The sequence below is a fragment of the Vicugna pacos genome, chromosome 13 (genome assembly GCF_048564905.1).
Source record: "Vicugna pacos chromosome 13, VicPac4, whole genome shotgun sequence".
In the NCBI taxonomy this organism is placed as follows: Eukaryota; Metazoa; Chordata; class Mammalia; order Artiodactyla; family Camelidae; genus Vicugna; species Vicugna pacos.
The window spans coordinates 60,646,984-60,670,892 of NC_132999.1; the positions used below are offsets into that span (position 1 = coordinate 60,646,984).

General features: G+C 37.1%; 1 protein-coding gene across 6 annotated transcripts in view; it reads right to left on the minus strand.

Annotated features, from left to right (window-relative positions):
- Nucleotides 1-23,909, minus strand: part of KIF1B (kinesin family member 1B) — a 136,263-nt gene that overhangs the window by 72,738 nt on the left and 39,616 nt on the right. For 5 of the 6 annotated variants that reach the window (XM_072975418.1, XM_072975415.1, XM_072975416.1 and 2 more), the window contains exons 6-13: nt 23,296-23,474; nt 22,607-22,718; nt 19,575-19,652; nt 18,791-18,856; nt 14,643-14,718; nt 10,757-10,835; nt 9,855-9,997; nt 5,892-6,025 (exon numbers count right to left, since the gene is read on the minus strand). In XM_072975418.1, coding sequence (XP_072831519.1) covers nt 5,892-6,025; nt 9,855-9,997; nt 10,757-10,835; nt 14,643-14,718; nt 18,791-18,856; nt 19,575-19,652; nt 22,607-22,718; nt 23,296-23,474 — 867 coding nt within the window. Of the gene's footprint in view, nt 1-5,891; nt 6,026-9,854; nt 9,998-10,756; nt 10,836-11,892; nt 11,980-14,642; nt 14,719-18,790; nt 18,857-19,574; nt 19,653-22,606; nt 22,719-23,295; nt 23,475-23,909 lie in introns of those variants that run through there. The other variant, XM_072975419.1, reaches the window with a different exon arrangement.

Here is a 23,909-nt window from a genome sequence, read left to right on the forward strand (position 1 = left end):
TAGAGACAAAGGAAAAGCAGGAACTGCCACATGGGCATGTGAGGGAATCGGTAGGAAATGCCTGGCATTTTCCAGGAACAGGAGCAGGGCTAGAGCAGCATGTTCGAGGACTGTGAATGGGAACAGTAGGAGAAAACAACCGAACAGTGTGCTGAGTGCTAGGACTGAAGTATTCGCAGGTCCGCTGGAGTGGGGGATGAGTTGAAGCTGAGTGATACTTACCTTGAGAGTAAAGGATAGGCAGCAGGAACTGATGAGGCAAAAAATGGAGAGGGAAGGGGTACCAAACAAAAGGATAAGCATATGCAAAAAGCAGAAAATGCTAGCCGTGGAGATGAAATTAGAAAGTTAGATATGATGGTGATAACAATGATGAGATGTCAGTAGTATGATTCAGGGTTAAAAGTCTTAACAGTTCACAAAATACTTCACTGTATAATTCACTTAACAAGCTACTGTACGAAGCCTCTGGGATCCCCAAACATAACTATCTACATAGAAAGAAACTGTGAATATGTAATACAAGCCCTAAACCCTCTGGCGTTTGGTTTTCTGGAATGAAGCATGGGAGCATGTCAAAAAGCCAAGAGTAAAGACTCAAGGCAGCAGCTGCAAAAGCAAAGGAGTACAGAAGTCAGAAGAAACACAAGAGCATGTAGATGATGATGATGATGATGATGATGATGATGAAGGAAAAAAGGAAGGACAACATCCAGCTAAGCTAGGCAAAGAGCAAAACTGATAAAAGCTAGAAAAGGCCTGGCTATCAGTAAGGTGGATATAAAGGGAGCTATGTAGGAGGTACCCAGAAAAGAAATGAGTCTCTTACAAAGTAGAACAAGTCTGCAGGAAAGATCAGGAGGGTTGAGGCAAAATCATCTAAACTGGTTCTCATTAACCACCCCCGACCCCCCATTCCGGATCACAACCAGAGGCTGAAAGACAAACAGCTACCTGAAGGGTATCTCTGCACAGTCCTCTAACAGGGATGAAAAAAAGGTAGTGTATATGTCACTCCAAAGCTAAGTGAGGAAACAAGCCAGCCACACTGGAGTGCCAGCAACCAAGAAAAACCCATACAATTCTGGCAAGGAGTGAGACAGCCAGGAATGGAAGTGTACCAGGTACCAAGTTGCCAAGAGCATATATATAATGCACCACAAAAGTTGCTCAACAACAACTTGAACTAAATGTTTCTAAATGCTTCTGCAAATGACTGTAAAAGGGCAAGTATAAGACAAACTGACACAATAACCTATAAGATGGTAAGTCTTATTAAAGACAGCTGGGTGGAAATCTTTACACTCTCAAAGTGACAACTTTTCCAGGGTTCAATCCCCAGCACCTCCATTGAAAAACTAACTAAATAAATAAACATAATTACCTTCCCCTGGAAAAAAAAATCAAAGCCACAACTTCAAAAACAAAGGAACGGTGTAACAGGACGCCTAACCAACAGCACCTAGACTAGTGCCTTTTATATATGCTACAGTCCACAAGCTACTTATGCTGGTTAGGAAATACAAACTGACCCATGAGATACTTAAAATATTTTTTTTTCCTCGTTGGTTATCTTCAGAAAAAGAGTATGTCAGAGCAGAGGTTTAGCTGGCTGTGTTAAAGCTATTCTATTTTGGGACAACTGTAAACTCACCCCAAGGAAGCAAAGTTACTGTCTAGGAATCCTCTTACCATCTTCCTGCCAACTCTAATGTGAACTCTGATTTTACTTACCACCTGGAGGGTAAATCAGAGTATGATCGCCTTGTAGATAAGAGATTTAATGAGTAACTTGAGTAAGGTATTACTTTCATTTTTCATTACAGCTTCAAGTTGTAATTTTTATGTTGTCTAGAAAGCTATTTTTTTTAAAACTTTGAAGAAAGGTGAGAGAAAGTGATATTGAGTGCCATACCAGCAAAACTTTAGTGCTGAAAAAAGCCGTTTACTCTGGAAGCATTCTAGAAATAAAGAGACTGAGGACCAGAGAAACTAAGTAATTATCCTGAGGTCACACTTTTCCCTGAGTTGAGTCTAATAAAGGCACAATCAATAGGTTTTAAAGAAAATATTCTACGAAACAGCTCACTATAAATTAAGAAAGAATGAGGACTATTCTTCCTTCAGGCCTGAGTAACAAACTGAGTATAAAAAAAATAGAGATGCCAACAGGAAGACAGCTTTCAGTCTGAGTCGTCAACTTACTCTGCAGGCAGGCCTGGCATGCTGGTGTTCAGTGCTGCTCATGACTCATTCTAGAAGCCTAATTTAAGATTAAACTGAAATTGGGATTCACACTTCAAAAATGAGGAATCAAGGAGACACTTTACGGGTTCTTTCTTCCTGCAGGTACTGTACATTATAAAATTCTGAAAAAAACCGAGTGACATCAGGAACTTTTTTTAAAGCTCCAAGGAATGTTGGGCTCAGGCGTCATTCACCTTCGATCTCACACCATGTTGTGCCTAGCCAGTTGTACAGCACTTGGTTCATAATTATGTTCATATGGCTAAGCACAATTTAATTTCTTCATCATGATTCAGTTAAGGTGGCAGAGAAGTCCATAGAACAAGTCAGAAATATTTCCCTGAAAAAAAATTACAGTTTAAGTTATGATATTTAAAAAGTTATATGCTTACTACAACATGGAACATTCCTTGAAGCCATCAGATAGGTTTTACTGTACTGAACACAGCATGCTTCAGAAGTGCGTTCCAAGCACAGGGCCCTCAGGCTGCCTAGCACAGCATTTACCCTTGCGTGCTTCTGTAATGGATATCTGTGGCTATTTATAGTCTAAGCCTAAGCAATGGCACTCACAGTACTGACTTTGATGCCAGACTAAAAAACACCAGAGCCATCACGTAGCTGCTGTAGCTACATATTTAAAACCTTTTTAAGTAGGAATCCAAATCAAGGATACAACATCTCAACTTAGTTTGAGTTGCAACTACAAACTGAAAGCAACTGCCCTTCACTCTCTTTTGCCAGAGGTTTGTGGACGGCTCAGGATATTTACGATGGGGTAACGTGGGTCTCTTCCATATGGAAACAGGCTATTCAATGAATGAAGCAATAGTAATGCCTTGTGTAAGAGTATTCTACCACCTCATCATTTTCTTAAGTCAAAAATAAAGAGAAGTAAAGGGACATAAAATGTTATGAAAATGAATTAACCTCCTCTATTACTATTTTCCATGACAGTATTTTTCTCGTACAATGTCATGTCTTAGGAATGCCACTCCTTAATACTCAACAATCAACAGTCCAAAAATGAGAAATTCTCAAGCATTACTACAGTACGACCACTGCCTTGTCCTGTGAACACAAGATGTTACCTGCCTGCAGCATTAAAATGGAGGTCTGCCAGAACCGAATTCCTACCACTCACAAAACAGGAGCAGAATTAAGGTGCTTATGCTTCAGTAAACCACCATGCTGCATTACAAACCCAAGATTAAATGAAAAACCGTAAAGAAGCAATTTTCTAAAGCTAGGTAAAATGGAAGATGTCATTTATGTTGGCTTAAAGGGGAATTAAAACAGAAACTTATTTCCTGATTAAAGTACTACAGTTCCACTGAGCAGCCAGGCCAGGGAAGGCTTTCTGGAGTGACGGCAGTGTTACTCCCGAGAGACTGTCTGGAAGATACTGGGCGACCTAATGCTTAAAGAGTCTGCTCAACATCTTGACTCAATATTCAACATTATTTTCATCTGGTTCTCCTTGGCAGTTGGGAAGAATTTTTTTCCCTACATCAAGATGCGTGTTAAAGGAAAGTGTAATCTCATTTGGACACGAAGGTAAGATTCAAAGAGTAAGATTCAAAAATCCCCAAAGAAAAATAACACTTATATTAAATAGGAAATGGAAGATTTCACTTGTCCTTTCCACAGAACCCCCGCATGTCCCCACTGGCCTGAACAGAACCACTCTGTCACTGTTGCCTATCATGACAAAATACAGAAATAAAAGCCTTTTTGCATAGGGCTTCGCTAACATCTTCAATAAAATTTAAAAGTCAATTTTACAACAGTAAGAAATTATCCTTCACTCTGCAACATTTAATGAAAACATTTCCCCCTCCCTCTCTCTTCGCCAGGTATTTTTGAACTTCACTTACTTTCCACTAACATGTTCTGAAGGAAGAAAGACAATCATTACTTTTGCTTCCAAAGCGTATTATGGTAGAAGTGAGTAAAATGCCGAGGGAAAAGGTAGGCTGGCTAAGAAGCAAAAGCTTGAAATAACCTAAATGTCCATCGACAGATTACTGGATAAAGAAGTTGTGGTACATTTATACAATGGAATACTACTCGGCCATAAAAAATGACAAAATAATGCCATTTGTAGCAACATGGATGGCCCTGGAGAATGTATTTCTAAGTGAAGTAAGCCAGAAAGAGAAAGAAAAATGCCAAATGATATCACTCATATGTGGAATCTAAAAAAAAAAAAAGACAAATGAACTTACATATAAAACAAACAAACTCACAGATATAGAATACAGACTTGCGGTTGCCAGGGGTGAGGGGGGTGGGAAGGGATAAACTCGGAATTTGAGATTTGCAGATACTGACTGGTACACATAAAATAGATAAACAAGCTTATATTTACACAAAATGTTATGATAAATCACAGAGAAAAAAATGTGACAATGAGTGTGTATATGCCCATGAATGACTGAAAAATTGTGCTGAACACTGGAATTTGACACAACACTGTAAAATGATTATGAATCAATAAAAAATGTAAAAAAAAAAACAAGCTTATATTGTGTAACACAGGGAAACATATTCAGTATCTTGTAGTAGCTTATGGTGAAAAAGAATATGAAAGTGAATATACATATATTCATGTATGACAGAAGAATTGTGCTGTACACCAGAAATTGACACAACACTGTAAACTGACTATACCTCAATAAAAAATATATTAAAAAAAAGAAGAAAAAGGAAAGAAGCAAAAGCTCATTCTTCATACAAAATCTTTTTCAGCCTCACCTGCAAACCCAAATGAGAACGTCTACCACCTCCAATTATCAAGCTTAAGTCCCTTTTAGTGATGCATAAACCTTTTCAAATTTAATTTGTCAAAGTGTGTCACTGTTCTCAACAGTCCTGTGGTGGAAGATGCTAAGTACAACATGAAGGCGGCTGCACACTGTGGCAGGGCTGCAACTTCCCAGCTCCTTAAGTTTTTCTGTCCTCCTTGTTTTTCCTACCCTGGTACTCTTTTCTTTCTTTCTTTCTTTTCTTTTTTGGGGGGAGATAATAAAGTTTATTTATTATTTATTTGTTGATGGCAGTGCTGGGGATTAAGCCAAGGACCTCATGCATGCTAGGCGTGCATCCTGCCACTAAGCTATACCCTCCCCCTCTACCCTGGTACTTCTGAATACAAAGGCCACAAGGTACAGATGAAACTAGCATTTTGGAGGTGACAAGCAGGGAAAGAAAAGGCATTTGTGATGTTGTCAGTGATTTGATGGATGGCACCACAGGTGACAACTGTCTGCTCTCATTGCATTCACCCACAGGAAGAGAGAACCTACGAGTCAGAAGGCCTTGCTTCTCCTAACTTTCACATTCATGGAGAGAGACAAGAAAGTACATGACAGAGCCAGCAATAAGCTGGGAAAGCCACGCTGGGTGCCATGGCAGGTTACCTGCACATCTCTCCTTCACATCTCTGCCTGGCCATGTCAGACTCCAGCATTATGGTGAAAAGAAATTAATCATCCTACAAAGCAGCAAATTTCATTTTCAGGACACCTTTGAGTTAGAAAGTTCTTCCATATGGTGAACCAAAATCTCGGTGATTTTTAGTCCTAATTCTGCCATGTGGAGCTATGTATAGTATTTCTCATTGAGTCTAAATTACTTCTTACCTTTAGGCGTTCAATGGCTTCCTCTCCTCCGGGTGTAGACATGATTCTCTCCTGAATACTGGTCACAGATGTTAAGCCCACTTGACTATTGAGTGAGCAGGAAGATGGAGATGAAGTAAGGGACCCCATGGATGCTGTGGAAAAATTGCCAGGACGTTGATTCTCAGAGGCTAGCAAGTACCTATGCTTATTGTTCTGAAAATCTTTCAGATCTGGGAGATAGAAAGAAGGGAAGGCAGAAAAAGTGGAAAAAAGGGAAAGGAGCAGAAGAAAAAAGACAGGAAGGAACACCAGTATAAGAAAGAATAGCATTAAAGCGCCAAGACAAAGACAAGTTATGATAAAAGACAAGTTATAATTGTTCTAGATGGCAGTTCTAAAACATGTCTGTCTTTAATAAAGGTATGACAGAGGTTAAGAACCACTTCTGAATTTCCAAACTAAAAAGTTCCAGAGTGGGTTAACACTGTGCCTGGTAGGGAGTCATCAGAGCCTCAAAGGATATTGCCTAGGAACTGTCCCTCAACGACCATGCTACATTCCTTCTATTCCTTCTGTGGCTCCAAATCTACAATGTCTTAGGTTTACACTACTCTTAAATCCCAATAGTTTGCAACAGTAAGGGAAAAAAGATGATAATTTATTTATCAATATCAATACATATCAGCCTGGCCCAATATTTTAAGGCATTCAGCAGAACTTTCCCAAGAAAATGTTACATTAAAACAAATATGTGAGCTCTTAGTAGTGTTTTCTGTATGCTTAAGAGGATTTTTTAAATATGTCTTCTAAAAAAAGGAGAGGCAATGTAGAAACTACAGGAATTTTGTCTAAGTCCTAGTTGAGAACTCAGGGCTGATTACCTCAATAGGGAAGAACAACTAGCAAATTACTGAATTTGGTGTAGCTCACATACGTCTATTAGAGCAAACAAAAATTAAGGCTGATTATTTGCTAATTTAAGTAAGGCTCTTACTTTAATAGCATGACCATGAGTCACTGGTAAGCTGAGTTTCTACATGGAATGCAAGTTTTAGAAACATACCTTCATTTACTAAGGTCATCAATAGAGTTTTAAGCTTTGCTTCTAAACTTAGTTTTGGTAAAAAGAGCCACAAACAACAAATTCACTAATTTTCTTTCTCTGATTAGTCATCCTTCTCAAACAGGCACCAGAGGAAATCCACAGGTATTCCTATTTTTAAATTAGCTCATTTTTAAATGTAAGGAAATCTACATTGCTTAAAATTCATATTTAAACTAAGTAAGTTTTCCTTAAAGGATGTAATGTGAGTCAACACAGACAGTCAGAAAAACATTATTAGCATTCTCTGGGTCTACCCATCTGAACTTAATCAAAGCCAGTTCTTGAAGCCAGTTAAAACCAGTGGTTGCTTCAAGACAGTTTGAAAACCACCATCTGCAAATATAGAACAACAGGAAAACAAGCAAGTTTTAAAAGGGGATAGGAACTGGAACAAAAAATTAGCCATCTGGTGATGGCAGCCAGGTGGGAAAGAATGAGATGGATGGAGTTTAGGAGGTCCAACTGACACATGCAAGCCCTGAAAGGAATTAAGAGCAGTGATCAAAACAGAAACTTAGAAATAATCAGGGCCGCTTTCCTGCATGGATTAAGAATTAAACTTAGTCATGCATAGCTTTTTGGGAGATGCCACAACTGCTTAGAAAAGAGTGCGGCAACAAGCTGGCAGCAGCACCACCTGGAGCACAAAAGCAAGAACAAGAGGGTATCTTTCCCACACCAGTATCAGTCAACTTTGGAAATCTCAGACAGAGCTGTTCCAGTCCAAAGTCACTCTGCATTCAGACATTATAGTGTCTTCAAGGCCTAACCTCATCACAGCAGCCAGGGCTACATTTGGTTTCTCATATGTATTTCTCCTCACTGTCTGCCAAGCCTTATTACATGCCCTACTATAGAAATAAACAAACAAACAAAAAAAAGAGTAAAAATCTAAAACTTAACTCACAAAATCAAGATTCTTCTTTCATTCTAAGATAATAATTCTTTGATGAATTATCTTAAAAGGGTAAGAAGTTATTTTCTCACCAACATAATGATACATATGGAGAGACTAATGAGGTGTGATCCTTTATAAAATGGCCTCATTTCAAGTACACATTTTAGATACCCAAGTTTTAAAAATTTAATCTGTAATTCATGAAAAAGAAAAAAGAAGTTTACCTAACCATCAAGTAAGCCGAGGCCCAAGATATGGAAGAAATCGCCTCAGTACAAGCACAGGTGAGTCCAACATTCACAGAGCTACTCAATCATAAAGAGTTTGGCCAACCAGAAGTGACTGCTTTTAATTACACATACACTAAGGCTCAGAATTACATAGCTAATTAAAAAGAATTTTTCTATTAAATAATCAGACCCTGAAGGATCAAGAGGCCAAAAAAGGTGTAATAACAATTAAAATCTAAGGCTCTGAATTACACTACCCAGTCTGACCACACAGAAACCATGGGATCTCACTTGGTAAACTAACCACTCCAGGCAGCAGTGTCCTCACTGGTAAAATGGGCAAAATGGAACTTTTTCAGAGTCATCGATAGGATTAAATTGATAATATCGTCCTGACGCCCAGAACAGGTCCTAGCACATTACAGACACTCAGTGTGAGCTACTGTCATCACTTATCATCACCATCCCTGACTCTGGATTTAATTCAGTCACATATGTGGGAAAACTGAACAGCAGAAGCAGCAAGAGGTTTTTAAGTCTCTCAACTTTATCCAGGCCACAAACTGAAATTCAGCAAAGACTGCTTTGCTAATGGAAAGGGCAAAAACAGGATCATTTCTGAATCTACAGTGTGCTCTGTCTGGGATTTCCCTGTTAGCATTGCTGGCATGCAAAGCTCTTTAAGGCTGATCCAGCAGAGGCAGATTAGCAAGTCAGAGTACTGGAAATAACCAATACATGAAATACACACATTTGCCTCCACTTCCAGAGTAATCATCGATCAATGGATCAACTGAAGGTAAGCAAGAGGGAAAATACAAGAAGGGTCAAAGTTCAGGTTCAGCAGTGACACAAAGAGGGAACAGAGCAGTATTTAGTATTTGGGAAGATGAAAAAATTAACATTTAGAATAACACATTATCATTTTACAAACTGTACCCATTCATTTTAACTCCGGTGCTAATCAGTAAGAACTAAACTAGAAGAGGTCTTGAAACTCTTATTAGGATTCCAAACAAAGTAATATTAATCTTACACTCAAAAAATAAAAATATGCTTTATTAAATAAACCCATATACTGTTCTACCTGAATAATGTAGTTAGCTCACTTAGGAGAACCTCTGACTAGATATTATGTAGGCAGATCCCTTAAGTTAAAAAAGAGTCATCTTATGAAAACATTGTAAGACTCTCTGGAAGTCTAATTCTTGAACTTGATAAGAACTGGTTATTTTCTCTTTCATAAGTTTATAAGGAATGGGTTGGGGGGGCATTCAACCATTTTGTAGGAGGGCAATTATTCAAAGGTAAATCTTATCTGAAAGGAGACTGTAATGGTGGGTTTCTTACATATATATCACTACTATACTAATCCAGAGAAATCTATAACACAAAAATTAAAATTTCATGTAACGATTATATGAAGTGATTAATTTCTCAGCAAAAATAAACCTAACATTCCAAATAAACTTCACTGCTGATCTAAAACTGAAGCCTAATAAAAACACAAGTAGTGATGTATTATGTTTTAAAAACTAATTTCATGAATTCAAATGGATTATGTAGTACACAGCACATACAGGAATTCTGAGATCATTTTCATTGGGCTATTTAAGAAGTTAGGAAAAAACAAAACCCAAAAAACTCTTTCTCTACCACCTAGTTTCATCAAGTTCCTTAAATCTAAGTTTAAGTGTAAGAACCCTGGAGAGGAAAGTGGATTTTGTGTTGACCCTCAGTTCACTTACTATCAATAATGTCTCCCAGCCCCTGAGCACGAAGAAGGTCCTTCAGTCGTGTCACCTCCTCCTTTAATTCACGAACCAGTTTGGCATTGGGGTCCTCATTGATAACAGCATTGCATTTAATCTGTTTTGCACGATCTGCATATCTAGATCCAAAAAGAAAACACATTTTTACCATTCCTCAAATGCTCTACTTCTCATAAGTAACATACCATTATTTCTAAATCAAACAGTTTGAGTATTTACATATTTTATGAGCCTTAGTAATAACACATTTGCAGAAAGCTTTACAGTACCTTATAAAGATGAGGAAAAAGGTGCCAATGAATTTAAGTGATTTACTCAAGATCATAAAGGAAATAAATAGCAGAGAGGACTCTATAACTAATCTATTAGACTATACAGTGTTTATTTCATTATATCAAAAATATTTTTAATGGGAGAAGAGTTGAAAGTTCCAGATTAAAGTAACAGAATCCATTCGTACACAGAATTATCCTATTAGTAAACATACTGTCAGTAATTTTTTAAAATATTACATATACTCATAACTGCATTGCTTTTTATGATGTGAGCATTCTATAATGACAAACACGAGGACAGTTCTTTTTATAGAAATGAATACTGTAAGAAATTTTTATTATCTAGAAGTTATCCAAAAAATTTAAGATCTTTCCTATGAAAAAGTTCCTGCCTTCCTCAATGAAACTGAAAACTGTAAACAGGTAAATTTTATTATAATAAAAATCATTTTTCCCCATGTTTTCTCTGTTATGAGAGGGATGGCTCATTATTTACTTAAGCAACTACCCACACAGGATGAAAAAAAAAAAAAACCATGGCATAACAAGATGACTTATGGTGGCACTGTGTTCTGTTCAGCTGCTGAGATCAAACTGGAGTACCTCAAAGTGCTCAAGGTTTCATCATAGTTGATATCTGCAGGGCTCAGAGCAGCAACCATTGCAGTCCGAGAATTGCCACCTAAAAAGATGAATTATGATTACCTCAAATTATACTCATTTTACAAAGAATTTTACTGAATGTGTCAAATCAGACAGCACAATCTCAGCTGTAAGATTTAATCTACAGATTTTTTTGAATGTCCCCATGCCAGGCACTGTAATCCACAAATCTTGGTGTCTGGATGTACCGTGTCCAGTTTCCCTCTTCGCACTAAATCAAGATCTCAGACACTCCACCAAAGCCACTCCTAGTGATGTGAAAGTCACTGGTGACATGGACAGTCCAACAGGCCATTCTCTGCCACTTCCTTCTATCAAAAATATCTGATGCAGCTTATCACTCCCTCTTTCCTGAAGAAAAGGAGGGAAAAGTGCTAAAGGAACAATGAATGGAGGGCAGTGACCTGAAGATCCAAAAACAGCAAAGAGGAGTAAGGGTTAGTCATGTCTAATTATGTGCACATCAGAGCAGCATGGGATTTTCAAAAAGGAAGAAGGAACAGAAGTTTGAAGCAGGTGTGTGGTCAGATAAACAACTACTTCAGAGTTCATGTCCTGAAGTCAATGAGATATAGGAGTAAAATCCTGATTTAAAGGTGAACAAATCCAGGGAAGTAGCCAAGATGGCAGAGTAGGAAGACCCTGAGCTCACCTCCTCCCCAAGGCACACCAGCTATTTACAGGGCAATTACTGATAAACAAAAAAACGGAAAGACTAGCAAAAAGATCTTCTACAACTAAAGTATCAAAAAGGAATCACAATGAGATAGGCAGAAGGGTGGAGATGTGTATAGTCAAGACTCATAGCCCTGGATGGGCAACCCACAAACAGGAGGATAATCACAACTGCAAAAGTTCTCCCCAAAGAGTGAGGAGTCTGAGCCCGACATGAGACTCCTACACCAGAAGACGAGCCCCCAGAATGTTTGGCTTTGAAGCCCAGCAGGGCTTACATCCGGGAGAGCCAGAGGGCTGTGGGAAACAGACTCCACCCTTACAAGGTGCACACAAAATCTCACACACTCTGGGAGCCAGGGCAGAAGCACTGATCTGAAAGGAGCCTGGGTAAAACCCACATGCTGATCTTGGAAGACAAGAGGTAGGAGCACACCCCGGGGCACATAGATACTGGCAGCAGCCACTTTTGGGAGCTCATTCTATCACAATGACTCTGGTGCTGGCAAGCTCCATTTTGGAATCCTCCCTCCAGCTTACTAGCACTGGGACTGGCCCTGGCCACCAGCAGGTCTGCTGCTTTAAGACCTCCAGAACCCACAGCCACTCTGGGACGCAGCCATGTCTACCAGAAGGCCCAGGACCCGGCCTCACACACAAGTGTGCTGGCACTAGTCCCAAGGACCCCTAGGGCCCTGCAGCCAGAGACCCTTGGACCTGGCTTCACTAACTAGCGAATAGGTACTAGCCCTGGGACGCCCTGGGCTCTGGTCCCATCTACCAGCAGGCCGATACCAGCTCTGAGACACCCTGAACCCCTCAGCCAACTACTCCAGAATCCAGCCCCACTCACCAGTGTAACAACACCAGCTTTGGGACACTCCAGACTCTGCAGCCAGCCCTGTCAGGAACTGGCCCTGCCCACCAGCAGACCGATAATAGATCTAGGACCCCCAGCCACACAGTCACCAACTCCAGAACTCAGCCCCACTCACCAATGGTCAGCAGCCTCCATACAAGGCAGGACCTAGAAGCCAGCCAGACTGAGGGTGAGCCACACCTACCAGACTGCTCACAGTAGTCAGCCCGCCACAACAGAAAGACCCACACAGCCCAAATAGCATACAGCCCTGGTAACCAGAGAGAAGTACACTGCTGGGATGCACAGGACATCTCCTACAAAAGGACACTTCACCAAAGTCAAGACACATAACCAACCTACCAGATATGTAGAAAGAAAAACAGCAGATTAGGCAAAATGAGGCAACAGAGAAATATGTTCAAAATGAAGAACTAGAAGTAGAAATAGGCAATCTACCCAACAGAGTTCAAAGTAATGATTATAAAGATGTTCAGAGAACTCAGGAAAAGATGAATGAACAGAGTGAGAAGTTAGAAATTTTTAACAAGAGTTACAAGATATAAAGAACCAGAAAGACATGAAGACTGCAACAGCTGAAATGAAAAATACACTAGAAGGAATCAACAGCAGATTATATGAAACAGAAGAATGAATCAGTGAGCTAGAAGATGGAGCAGTGAAAACTACTTAAGAAGAACAGAAAAAGAAAAAGAAATGAGGACAGTTCAAGAGACCTCTTGTACAACATCAAGTGTACTAATGTGACCATTGTAGGTGTCCACAAGGAATAGGGGGAGAGAACATACTTGAATGTATCACAGCTAAAAACTTCCTTAACCTGTAATATGAAACAGACATCCAGGTCCAAGAAGCAGAGAGAGTCCCAAACAGGGACCAACCCAAAGAGGACCACACCAAGACACATCGTAATTAAATGGTAAAAATTAAAAGATAAAGAGAGAATATTAAAAGCAGTAAGGGAAAAGCAGTAGGTTACCACAAGGGAATTCCCATGAGGCTATCAGTGGACTTTTCAGCAGAAACTCTCCAGAAGGGAGTGGCACAATATATTTAAAAAGATGAAATATACAACCAAGAACACTCTACCTGGCGAGACTTTCATTCAGATGTGATGGAGAAATCAAAAGCTTTACAGATAAGCAAAAGTTAAAAGAGTTCAGGTACCACCGAAGCAGCTTTACAAGAAATGTTAAAAAGGACCTATCTAAGTAAAAAAGAAAAGGCCACAACTAAAAACATGAGAACTACAAAAGGAAAAATCCCATTGGTAAAGGCATACATACAGTAAAGATAGTAAATTAGTCATGTATAAAGCGATCAGGAAGGCTAACAGTCAAAAGGAGTAAAATCATCTATATCTTCAATAAGTAGTTAAGGGATACACAAAACAAAAGTTGCAAAATATGATGTCAAAGACATTAAATGTGAGCAGAGGGGAGCAAAAAGGCCAGGTTGTTAAAATGCATTTGAACTTAAGAGATCAGTAACTTAAAATAATTCATGTATACAGCCTGAAATGTACAGTGTGGGAAATATAGTGAATAACTACATAATATCTTTGTATGGTAACATGTCATAACTAGGCTTATTGTGGTGATCAGTTTGAAATGTATAGAAATATCAAATCACTATGTTGCATAACAAACACTAACAGTGTTGTAGGTCAACTATATTTCAGCAACAAACCAAACAAACTCATAGAAAAAGAGATCAGATTCATGGTTACCAGAGAGAGGCAGGGATAGGGCAGAGAGGGGATTAGATAAGGTGGCACAAACTTCCAATTATAAGATAAGTACTAGGGATGTAATGTACAACATGATACATATAATCAACACTGCAGTATGCTATATATGAAAATTAAGAAAATAAATCCTGAGTTCTCATCACAAGAAAAAATTTTTTTCTATTTCTTAATTTTTTATCTATATAAGACGATAAATGTTCACTAAACTTACTGTGATAATCATTTCATGGTGTATGTAGGTCAAATCATTATGTTGTACACCTTAAACTTATGCAATGCTGTATGTCAACATCTCAATAAAATCAGTAGGAAAAATAAATAAATAAAATAAAATAAAGGTGAGCAAATCCAACCAGCTTAAATTAAGAGTAAGAATTAAAAAAAGGTAAAGAGCATTCAAGTTAGTAATATGGGTATTTAGAGATTATTTTTCTCCAAAACAGACATACAGGACAGTTAACCACAAAAGATAATCAGTAAACAGCTTTAAAAAGATGATTACACACCAGTGATCAACATACCTAGATTTTCTCGAAGAAGCCATGTCAGTACAGAATCTCTGTAAGGAATAAAATCAGTTTTCTTCTTCTTCTTACTCTATTAAACAGAAAGAAATGGCTTTAGCTTCTCTCAACATTGTTAGAAAGGCAAACCAGTCTAAAATTCCCAAGTAAATTAAATTACAGTAGGACCCTATCACTGTTGAAGTTAAACCCTCACAGCTTCAGTTCTACCCAAAGCTCATCTAATAATTTTTTTCTTTTTATATTTTGTTTAAAAAAATTTTTATCACAAACACAGCAGTTTACAGAGTAGTATAATGAGCTACCACATGTCCATCATGCAGCTCCAACCATTATCAATATTTTGCCAATCATGTTTCTTTAATTTTCTCTCATTTTTCTACACTTTTTTTTCCAGAACCATTTTGGAGGAAACTGCAGACCCCGTGCCCTTTGATCCCTAGATACTTCAGGCAAATAAGGATATTCTCTTAAGTAGCCACAGTTCGATGATCAAATTCAGAGAATTAAACACCAATACTATTAATCTAATATCCTGTCTTTTACGGTTTGTGTAGTGCTCTAAAGCAAATCCAGCATTTCACCTAAAAATAGTTCAGATACATATCTCTAATACAGAAAGAGTTCATACAAAAAACAAATAAATATAAGACTATAATCACACTTAACAAAATTAACAATAATTCCTTGATGTCATCTAATACCCAATCCTCAACTAATAATCTTTACTTTTGCAGAAGGGTAAACATGAATCCTGTACATTCCAGGTTGGATGCATAGGGGAAAGTCATTTAGTTAATGAATTTACTTGGCCAACCACCAAATCATCAAGTGGGTTACTGCAGATCTAGTAACTCTTGTATAGTAATACACATTTGATTCCTTTGAAAAGGAATTATATACAAAATAAATCCAACCATTAGAATTAGGACTCAAAGTGAAAAGGTCTAAGAAAGTGATATAATTTGATAATCTGGAAGTTTGTAGACTGCAAGATAAAGTTTTCATATTTATCAAGAGTTTACTTGTACTGCTCTCTCCATGGCCCATCTCATTATTACAGGATAAAGCAAAAAGCATCAACACAAAGCCAATGCTGAAACAGAGAAAACTGTATCCTCTGAAAGTAAAAGCCAGTGCAAATGCTTTGCATATAATAGCTACTCCAGTATTTGCTGGCTGACTACTATGCCTTAATCATTTAAGAAGCTACTAAGGGGGAAGCCAGGGTTCACTGATAAACATCTTCCCAGTAATAGGCAGCTTTATAATTCATTTCTGGTATAATCTGAGGTTAAATTAAATTAATAATGATCTACTTCTTGCTAACGCATGAGTTTTCAGGAAAAGAGTACTAAGTAGCTGATCTCTGGTTTGTTGAGGAGGAAAGGAGGTAGGCAAGTTGGCATTTGAATTCCATCTCATCAAAAATGTCCCCTACATCTCATCCCACTCCATTCCCAGACACAAGCTGCATCAATTAGAAAGTCATTTCCCATAGCAGATTCTATTTCTAAATTACACAGACATTTAGGGAGAATTAACCCTCTTGGTCATTCACAGCTAAGTGGAACTTTCATTCCACTATAAAATTCTTGAGGTCTGAAACCTCAGTTTGTCTTTTTCCAGTTCCCCACTGCGCCTAGACACTCCACTTTGCCTATGGTTAGTACTGAAAATCCTAGAAGATTTAAAGTACGCCAGTTACAATAACTGCCAACAGTACTGTTAAAATAAGCAGTGTCAGTTTCCAAAATGTTCTATTTTCACATCTATTGATTGGGACTAAATTAAGAAGGAGTAGCTAAATGAAGAAGCATAAACAGAACTTTAATTTTTTCCTTTTGAAAAGCCCCAGAATTTTAGCCATTTCTTCTCTATTTGCTCTCATACAAATTAATCTCATCTGTTCTCACATCCATAACTTCCTTAAATAAGTATTTCAGTAGTTAAATAAAAAGCTTTACTTAGATCATTAACCTCTCTAAAAAGAAATACTATTAAGTATGGATGATAATAATCCCATTTCTCCCCCCAGTGGAAATAACAATACATCGTACTTCACCAGAACTTTTTTTTATTACATAAAAACTAAAATTTATTTTTGATCTGTTATAGTTTATGGCACAAAGTACTAAACTGGATTTTACAAAACTGATTATAAAAAATCATTTGCAAAATTTTGTGGCACAGAGTAATGTGGGAAAATACACAGATACTTTGTAAACTTTTCCTTTGGTTAATATGGGTCTCAACAGATGAGCAAATGGACAGGACAAGTTAGAATAATTACTAAATTTTAAGTCTTCATAGCTCTGGAACCCAGATTAGATATTTGAAGAATATCCACAAATGTATAATATCAAATAGCAGATAGATGTCTTAATCTAAGGTAGCTTCTTCCAAAGAACAGAACAAAAACAAACAAAAAACAGAAAAAGAGCATTATATTTTATTAATATTTTTGTCGAACCAGAGAATAAACAAATCTATATATTTAAAAATATCTCAGTGCAGATACTGCCTCTATCCCCAATGTTACTCTTGTGATTCACAACCATTAATTGCCTTATTTACGCAAAAGATTAGTAACAAATTTTAGAATACCCGTGTAGAAATATAAGGAAAAAAATCTACTGTATCTGGATTAACAAGGATGCAAATAATGTTTCTGAGATGCAGCTAGAAAGTTAACTTGATTCTAGAGCCTTCACTATGTATAACCAAAGAGTAGAAAAAATTTCAATGATTTAAATAATCCATAATTTTCATGGTAGGAAACAAGATAATACAAAGAGATTTAAGAAAAATACACCAATAATTTCAAAAAGTCAGCTATGTTTTAGAATGGTTCCCAAGAGAAACTTTTTTGATTGCTCTCTAAGAGGTTTACAGGAGACTTCTTCAAGTGACAATCCTATAGATCACTAGGAGAAGCATCATAAGATAAAACAATGTAGAGCTTCCTCAAATTCTTCTCCTGTTTCCTTATTCTGAATTCATTCTCCAAAGCACATCATATTCCCTAAATTAATTTTGGTGTGAAGTCTCATGTTTCATGGTCACCCTGAACAGCAATTCTAAATTCCAGAGCTAGGAAACAAATAATAAAAAGTTTTTTGAAGGTTCCATTCCTATATATGCCTCCATTCATCCTGCTGAGGATTTAAGATCATCACAACTGATTTCATATCTAGTTCATTTCCACCAAACCCCACCATACCTTGCTGGTGCAGTTATCCTACAGATGAAAGCATTTAAAAGAGAATGAGAACACAGGATAAGCCTCCAAACAGAAAATATTTTGTTTAAATTTTAAGCCATAAATTGAATATGACTTCTCAGAGAAAGCAAAAAAGCATTTAATTCTTTTTAGGGATTCAAATGAGGTAAAATAAACCAAATTAGGGCACACATTAATAACTAGTATTTCCTTAGCTTCTAACCTAAGTAATGAAGTCCCTTATACAAAAATTGTTTCAGCTTTAGTGTTCCACTGCTAAGGAATAAGAAAAAATAAAACTATTTCAAAAAATATATTATTGGCCTACAAATCAACAGCATTCACCAAGTCAGATTGCTCAAAATGCTCCAAAAAGTACAGTATCCTATTTAGAAAAGATCACATAGAAAAGAATATGCAATAAATATACTTGGTTTTTATCAGAGATACAGAATAAGGCTCCAGTAGTCAAATCTTAGGTCTCTGCAAAGGCCTTGTTTGTTTGTTGGGGTGGGGAGGAAGGTTTATTCATTTATTTATTTATTTTAAAGTTTTTAAAAAATTTTTTGAGCAGGGTAATTTGGTTTGTTTGTTTTAAAATGGAGATCCTGGAGGACTGAACCCAAGACCTCGTGAATGCTAAGCATGCACACTACCACTGAGCTATACCCTCCCGTAGATCTTGTTTTAATTATAGTGTCTACAGATCTACATTTACGTTCATTCATCCTAATCATTTTTATTTTCAGTATAAAATCAAAGTGTGTTATACCTAGTATCTTATCTGAAAAGTTCTAAAAGGAGAAAGGCAGGATAATACAAAGGACCAAAAAAGGACAGTCTTCATAAACAATCATAAAATACTGTCAAGTACATTTGCTAAACAGATATATTTTCCCTTACAATGAAGTATAGTACTTACCACCTCCGCCAAGGCTGAAATAACTTTACCCAGAGTTGTAAGAGACTTATTAATATTTGCTCCTTCCTGAAATCAATACCAAACATTAAGAATTATGATAAAGAAATTCTATTACTGCCACATCATATATAATACATAAGATGTAATTAGCATTGTTTGTTTATTTATGACTACAAGTTCTAAAAACCTCCTTTAATCCTCAACCTTTACTCCCCCTCCATTTGCTGACATGCCAGGACCAAATGCCTAACTCACAGTCCTGAAGTCTCTTTAAGATGTTGGTGCTCCAAAAACTTACAGACGCAGCCTTCTTCCACAACTCACTGACGTGAAACTTCTACTCTTGTTAAGCATATCTCTAGAGAAGTCCATGCTTGTTCTCACATCTGGATCTTGTGCATACTTTTCCCATTACTGTCCCTTGCTTCCATCTAGCCAAATTCTGACCGTTCCTCAAAATACAATTCAATTTTCACCTTGACCATGAAATCTTTCTTACCTATTGTTATCTAACATATCTTTTCATTGAAATTACAGATCAGAAGTCAGCAAAGTTTTTCTGTAAAATGTTTTGTGGGCTTTGTGGTGTCTGCTGCAACTTCTCAACTCTGCTTCTGTAGCATGAAAGCAGCCACGAACAATACACAAACAGATATTGCTGTGTTCCAACAAAATTTTATTTACAAAAAACAGACAGTGGGCCAGATTTGGCCTACTGGCTATAGTTTGCTGACCTGGGTTATAGAACATTTACTGACTACACTATTTATTTGGCAAAATATACCTTTAATCGAGTTCCTTTGGCACCAGTCGAATCAGCTCGTTCACTTCCTGCTAGATCCACCAAGCTGATTTTACTGACCTGTAAAAAGCAATAACATTGGGGCAATTAAGAAATAAGCAAAGTAGAAGCAGAAAACATTGAGAGGCAGGAAATTAAAAGATCGAGGCACAGAGAAAAGTAGAAGTATTAATTAGCCCTCTTTTTTGTGGCATAAGACAAACATACTGTAGAAAATTTAAACAGCATGCAAAACAGTACACAGCAATTATCTTGGTTTAAAAGAAGTAATTTTAGGATAAACATATTTTACAATGATACTTCCTAAAATATATAAAACTCATTAACCCATTAAGTGGCATATTAAAAATGAAGCTTCTAGCAACTGGAACTCTCACACATTGCTGATGGAAATGTAAAATGATACAACCACTTCTGAAAGCGGTTTGACAGACTCTTAAGAAGCTAAATCTACACTCAGCGTAAGATTCAACCAACCTACTCCTAGGTATTTACCTAGAGAAACAAAAACAAATAGCCATACAAAAACCTGTATACAAATGTTCATGGAGCCTTCATTTGTAATGATCAAGAACTGGAAACAACTTAAATGCCCAACAGTAGATGAATTAATGCACAAATTGATATACCTATACCTATACAATGGAATACTAATCAGCAATGAAAATGAGTGGAAACATTGATACATACAAAACACATGAATCTCAAAATCATTACTCTAAGTGAAAGAAGCCAGGCAGAAAACAGTACATATTTTACAATTCTATTTATATAAAATTTGGAAAGTGTAAACTAATCTACAGTGACAGAAAGCAAATTAGGGATTGCCTGAGGATGAGGGTGGAAAAGATTACACAGGGGCATAGGGCAACTTTTGGGAGTAACAAATTCTCATTATCTGAATAGTGGTATTGGTTTTACAGGTGTACAGTAGTGCCCCTTATCCAAAGTTTTACTTTCCATGGTTTCAATTACCCTTGCTAAACTGTAGTCCAAAAATATTAAATGGAAAGTTTCAGAAACAAACAATTCATAAGTTTTAAATTGTGCATAATTCTAAGCAGCATGATGAAATCTTGCTCCATCCCATTCCATCATGACTGGGACATGATCATTCCTTTCTCTAGTTTATCTCACTCCCTAGTCACTTAGTAGCCATCTCAGTTATCAGATCAACTGTTGTAGTATCACAGTGTTTGTGTTCAAGTGACCCTTACTTTACTTAATAACGGCTCTAGAGTGCAAGAGCAATGATGCTGATCATTTGGGTCTGCCAAAGAAAAGCCATGAAGTGTTTCCTTTAGGTGAAAAGGTTAAAGTTCTCGATTTAAGGGAAGAAAAAAACATATATATGCTAAGGTTGCTAAGATCTACAGTAACAATAAAACTTCTAGTCATGAAATTGTGAACAGGGAAAAAGAAATTAATGCTAGTTTTGCTGTTGCACCTCACACTGCAAGTTATGGCCACAGTGTGTGGTAACTGCTTAGTTAAGGTGGAAAAGGCACTAAGTTGGTACAAAAAGATATTTTAAGAGTGAGAGACCACTGAATCACAAAGCAATGTCACACTCCATTGATATAATTGTTCTTTTTTATTATTAGTTATTGTTCATCTCCTACTGTGCCTAATTTATTAATTAAACTTTATCACAGATATGTATGTATAGGAAAAAATAGTATATGTAAGGTTTTGATACTCTCTGAAGTTTCAGGCATCCACTGGGGGTCTTGGAATGTATCCCCCACAGATAAGGGGGGGGGACTACTGATCCACATATGATCTAATTTTATACTCTAAATATGTATGGTTTATTATACTTCAATAATACCTCAATAAAGTTGTTTTAAAAAAAGCTTCAGGAAAGTTTAGACAAAAGTATCCAAAACAGATTATCAATTATGTGAGTAACATTATTTTTGTAGATTTGACATCATGGAAGAAAGGAAAAAATGCTTTCACATAAGATGTTCCTTATTGCTAGGCAGACAAACACTGACTAGTAAATAACATTAATATAAAACCTCTGGCTAAGCAGTGTCAAGTTATTCGATCACCTACACGAAGAACGTATTTTGAAAATAATTTTCAGCTAAAAACAAACAAATCACTAAGTAACAAGTGATTTTAGTTTTTAGTGATATCAGCATCACAAAATACTCAGTTTACAAGGCAAGATGTTTTATAACAGCCAATATAATAAATTTAAGTTCAGATTTAAAAATCCAGCTGCATGCTTCTTAGGAATGTAGGCAGACTAGAAATCAATATAAGGTTATTACTAATAATAATAACAATAAAATTAACATTTATTGAGTGGCAACTCTGTGCCAGGCACTAGTATATGCACTGAGACTATATTAAAACTTACTCCTCTTTACCAATCCTATGATGTTAGAGAAGCTGAGGCACAAAGAATTTAAGTAACTTGCCCAATGTAACATTGCTGAAAAATCACAGATCTAAAGCAAGCAATTTAATTCCAAAGTCTACTACGTTTAGCCAACCACTGTAGAAAATAAGAAATTGACAAGCACAGGGTATTTGAAGAAAATCAGAACTGCTGTGCAGTTACTTTTTTCCAAGAATAAAACACATCTTATCTGCTCAATTGTTTTCTTAAACTGCTGAATTCCGCAATAACATTATCAGAGCTCAAAAAAACGAATATACATACCAGAGAAGCTAATAAGGTAATCAGGAGGTTCCAGTCAAGAAGGAAAGATTTTCTCCCCAGGGAACTGCTTAACTCTCTTGCATGGAGTAGTTTCTGAGACTCAAAAGTCTTAGATTGTATTTTTCTTAACCCTATTTTCTATTGTGCAATTCACTTAAGAACCTATGCTCAAAACTGGCTTAGAGTGGAATAAAATGACAAGCAGAAAGTATAAAATACCTTCCATTAAGCAAAAGGGTAACTTTCCTCCCTTCAAGCAAATGCAGAAGGTAGCAGAAGGGACTTCTGAAAATCCCCATCCTACACAACTCAAAGCCAGAAAATGAAGTTCTCCTACCTTCTCAGTGGAAAGGTTGGTCTCAGAATCATGTTTTTTCTGGGTGAAAACAATGGTAAACACAGCGTGGGAACGGCTACTTGTTTCATTCATGTTGGTAGCTGCCACTGTCCTAAATAAACATAAAAATGACCACGTGACAATGCAATTCTTAGATGAGCATTAAAATGATAGCAGCCTCCACATTATAAGCATAACAATCACAATCAACAGCCTTAAACTTATTCAGGTTCCAAGACTGTCACTTACACAAAACTGCTCTCAACACACCTTACTTGTGAACCTATCAAGCTACCCTTCACCTCCAAAGGCACCCCATCAGAACCATTTTTCATACTCCAACTGTACCTTCAGAAACCACTGAGGCATTTAAATTTTATTCTTTACTAGGTGCTCATTTATTTTGGAATTAGGGCACGTGATAACCAACATCCTACCATGACTTGATCAAAACCTAACAGTAAATCTTAACCAAAGTTCAAACATGCTTCAGCAGAGCACTGTTTGGATGAGAGGAAGGTCACCAAATATGCGGAAGCCCTGGCTTCTCCAGCACAGCCAAAGGGTCAGAGGACTCCACAGTCAAAGCAACTTTCATAACCATAAATGTGGTCTTAAATCCTTAACCAGGAAAAAAGGGCCTCAAAACTTGCCGAAGACCTCAGTCATTAGTCTGCTTCCTACCATACCTGGCCTTGTTCCCAGCATCCATGAGGTCAGCAATGTCTGTGTAGGAAGTGACTGCCAACTTTGACAGATCCTCCACATACGGGCCAAGAAGTGGATGTTCACGCACACGCAAATGACCCTTGTTTTTTGGATTCAGTAAGTCTCGTACTCTTTCACAGTAAATTTCCATGTAGCTCACCTAGGAAAATATTATTAAAGTGATTTAGAGGACTTGGAAAAAGAAATCCTGTATGTTAAAGAGATTTTTAATTTTTAATCTTTTATACTTTTATTAAAAGATCTACAATAATAGATCAGCAACCTTTACAACGTGAAATGCTACAGTTCTAGTCCCTTTTATTCTATTACCAGTAGCACAGATCACTGAGTAGGTGAGAACCAGCCTTCCAACTTTCTCAGGAATGAAAAGAGGGTAAATGGGCTCTCTCAGCACACAGTAACCACCATTTTTCTTAAGCAGAAAAAAATATCATTTTTAGTAGCAACTTACTAGTTATCAATAGGTGTTTTTAAAAATGTATGCTGTTGTCAATAATTGGGGATTACAATGAGATTATTCCAAAAGCTTGGAAACAAGATTTTTATTAGTGTTAAAACCAAGGAACAACATCAA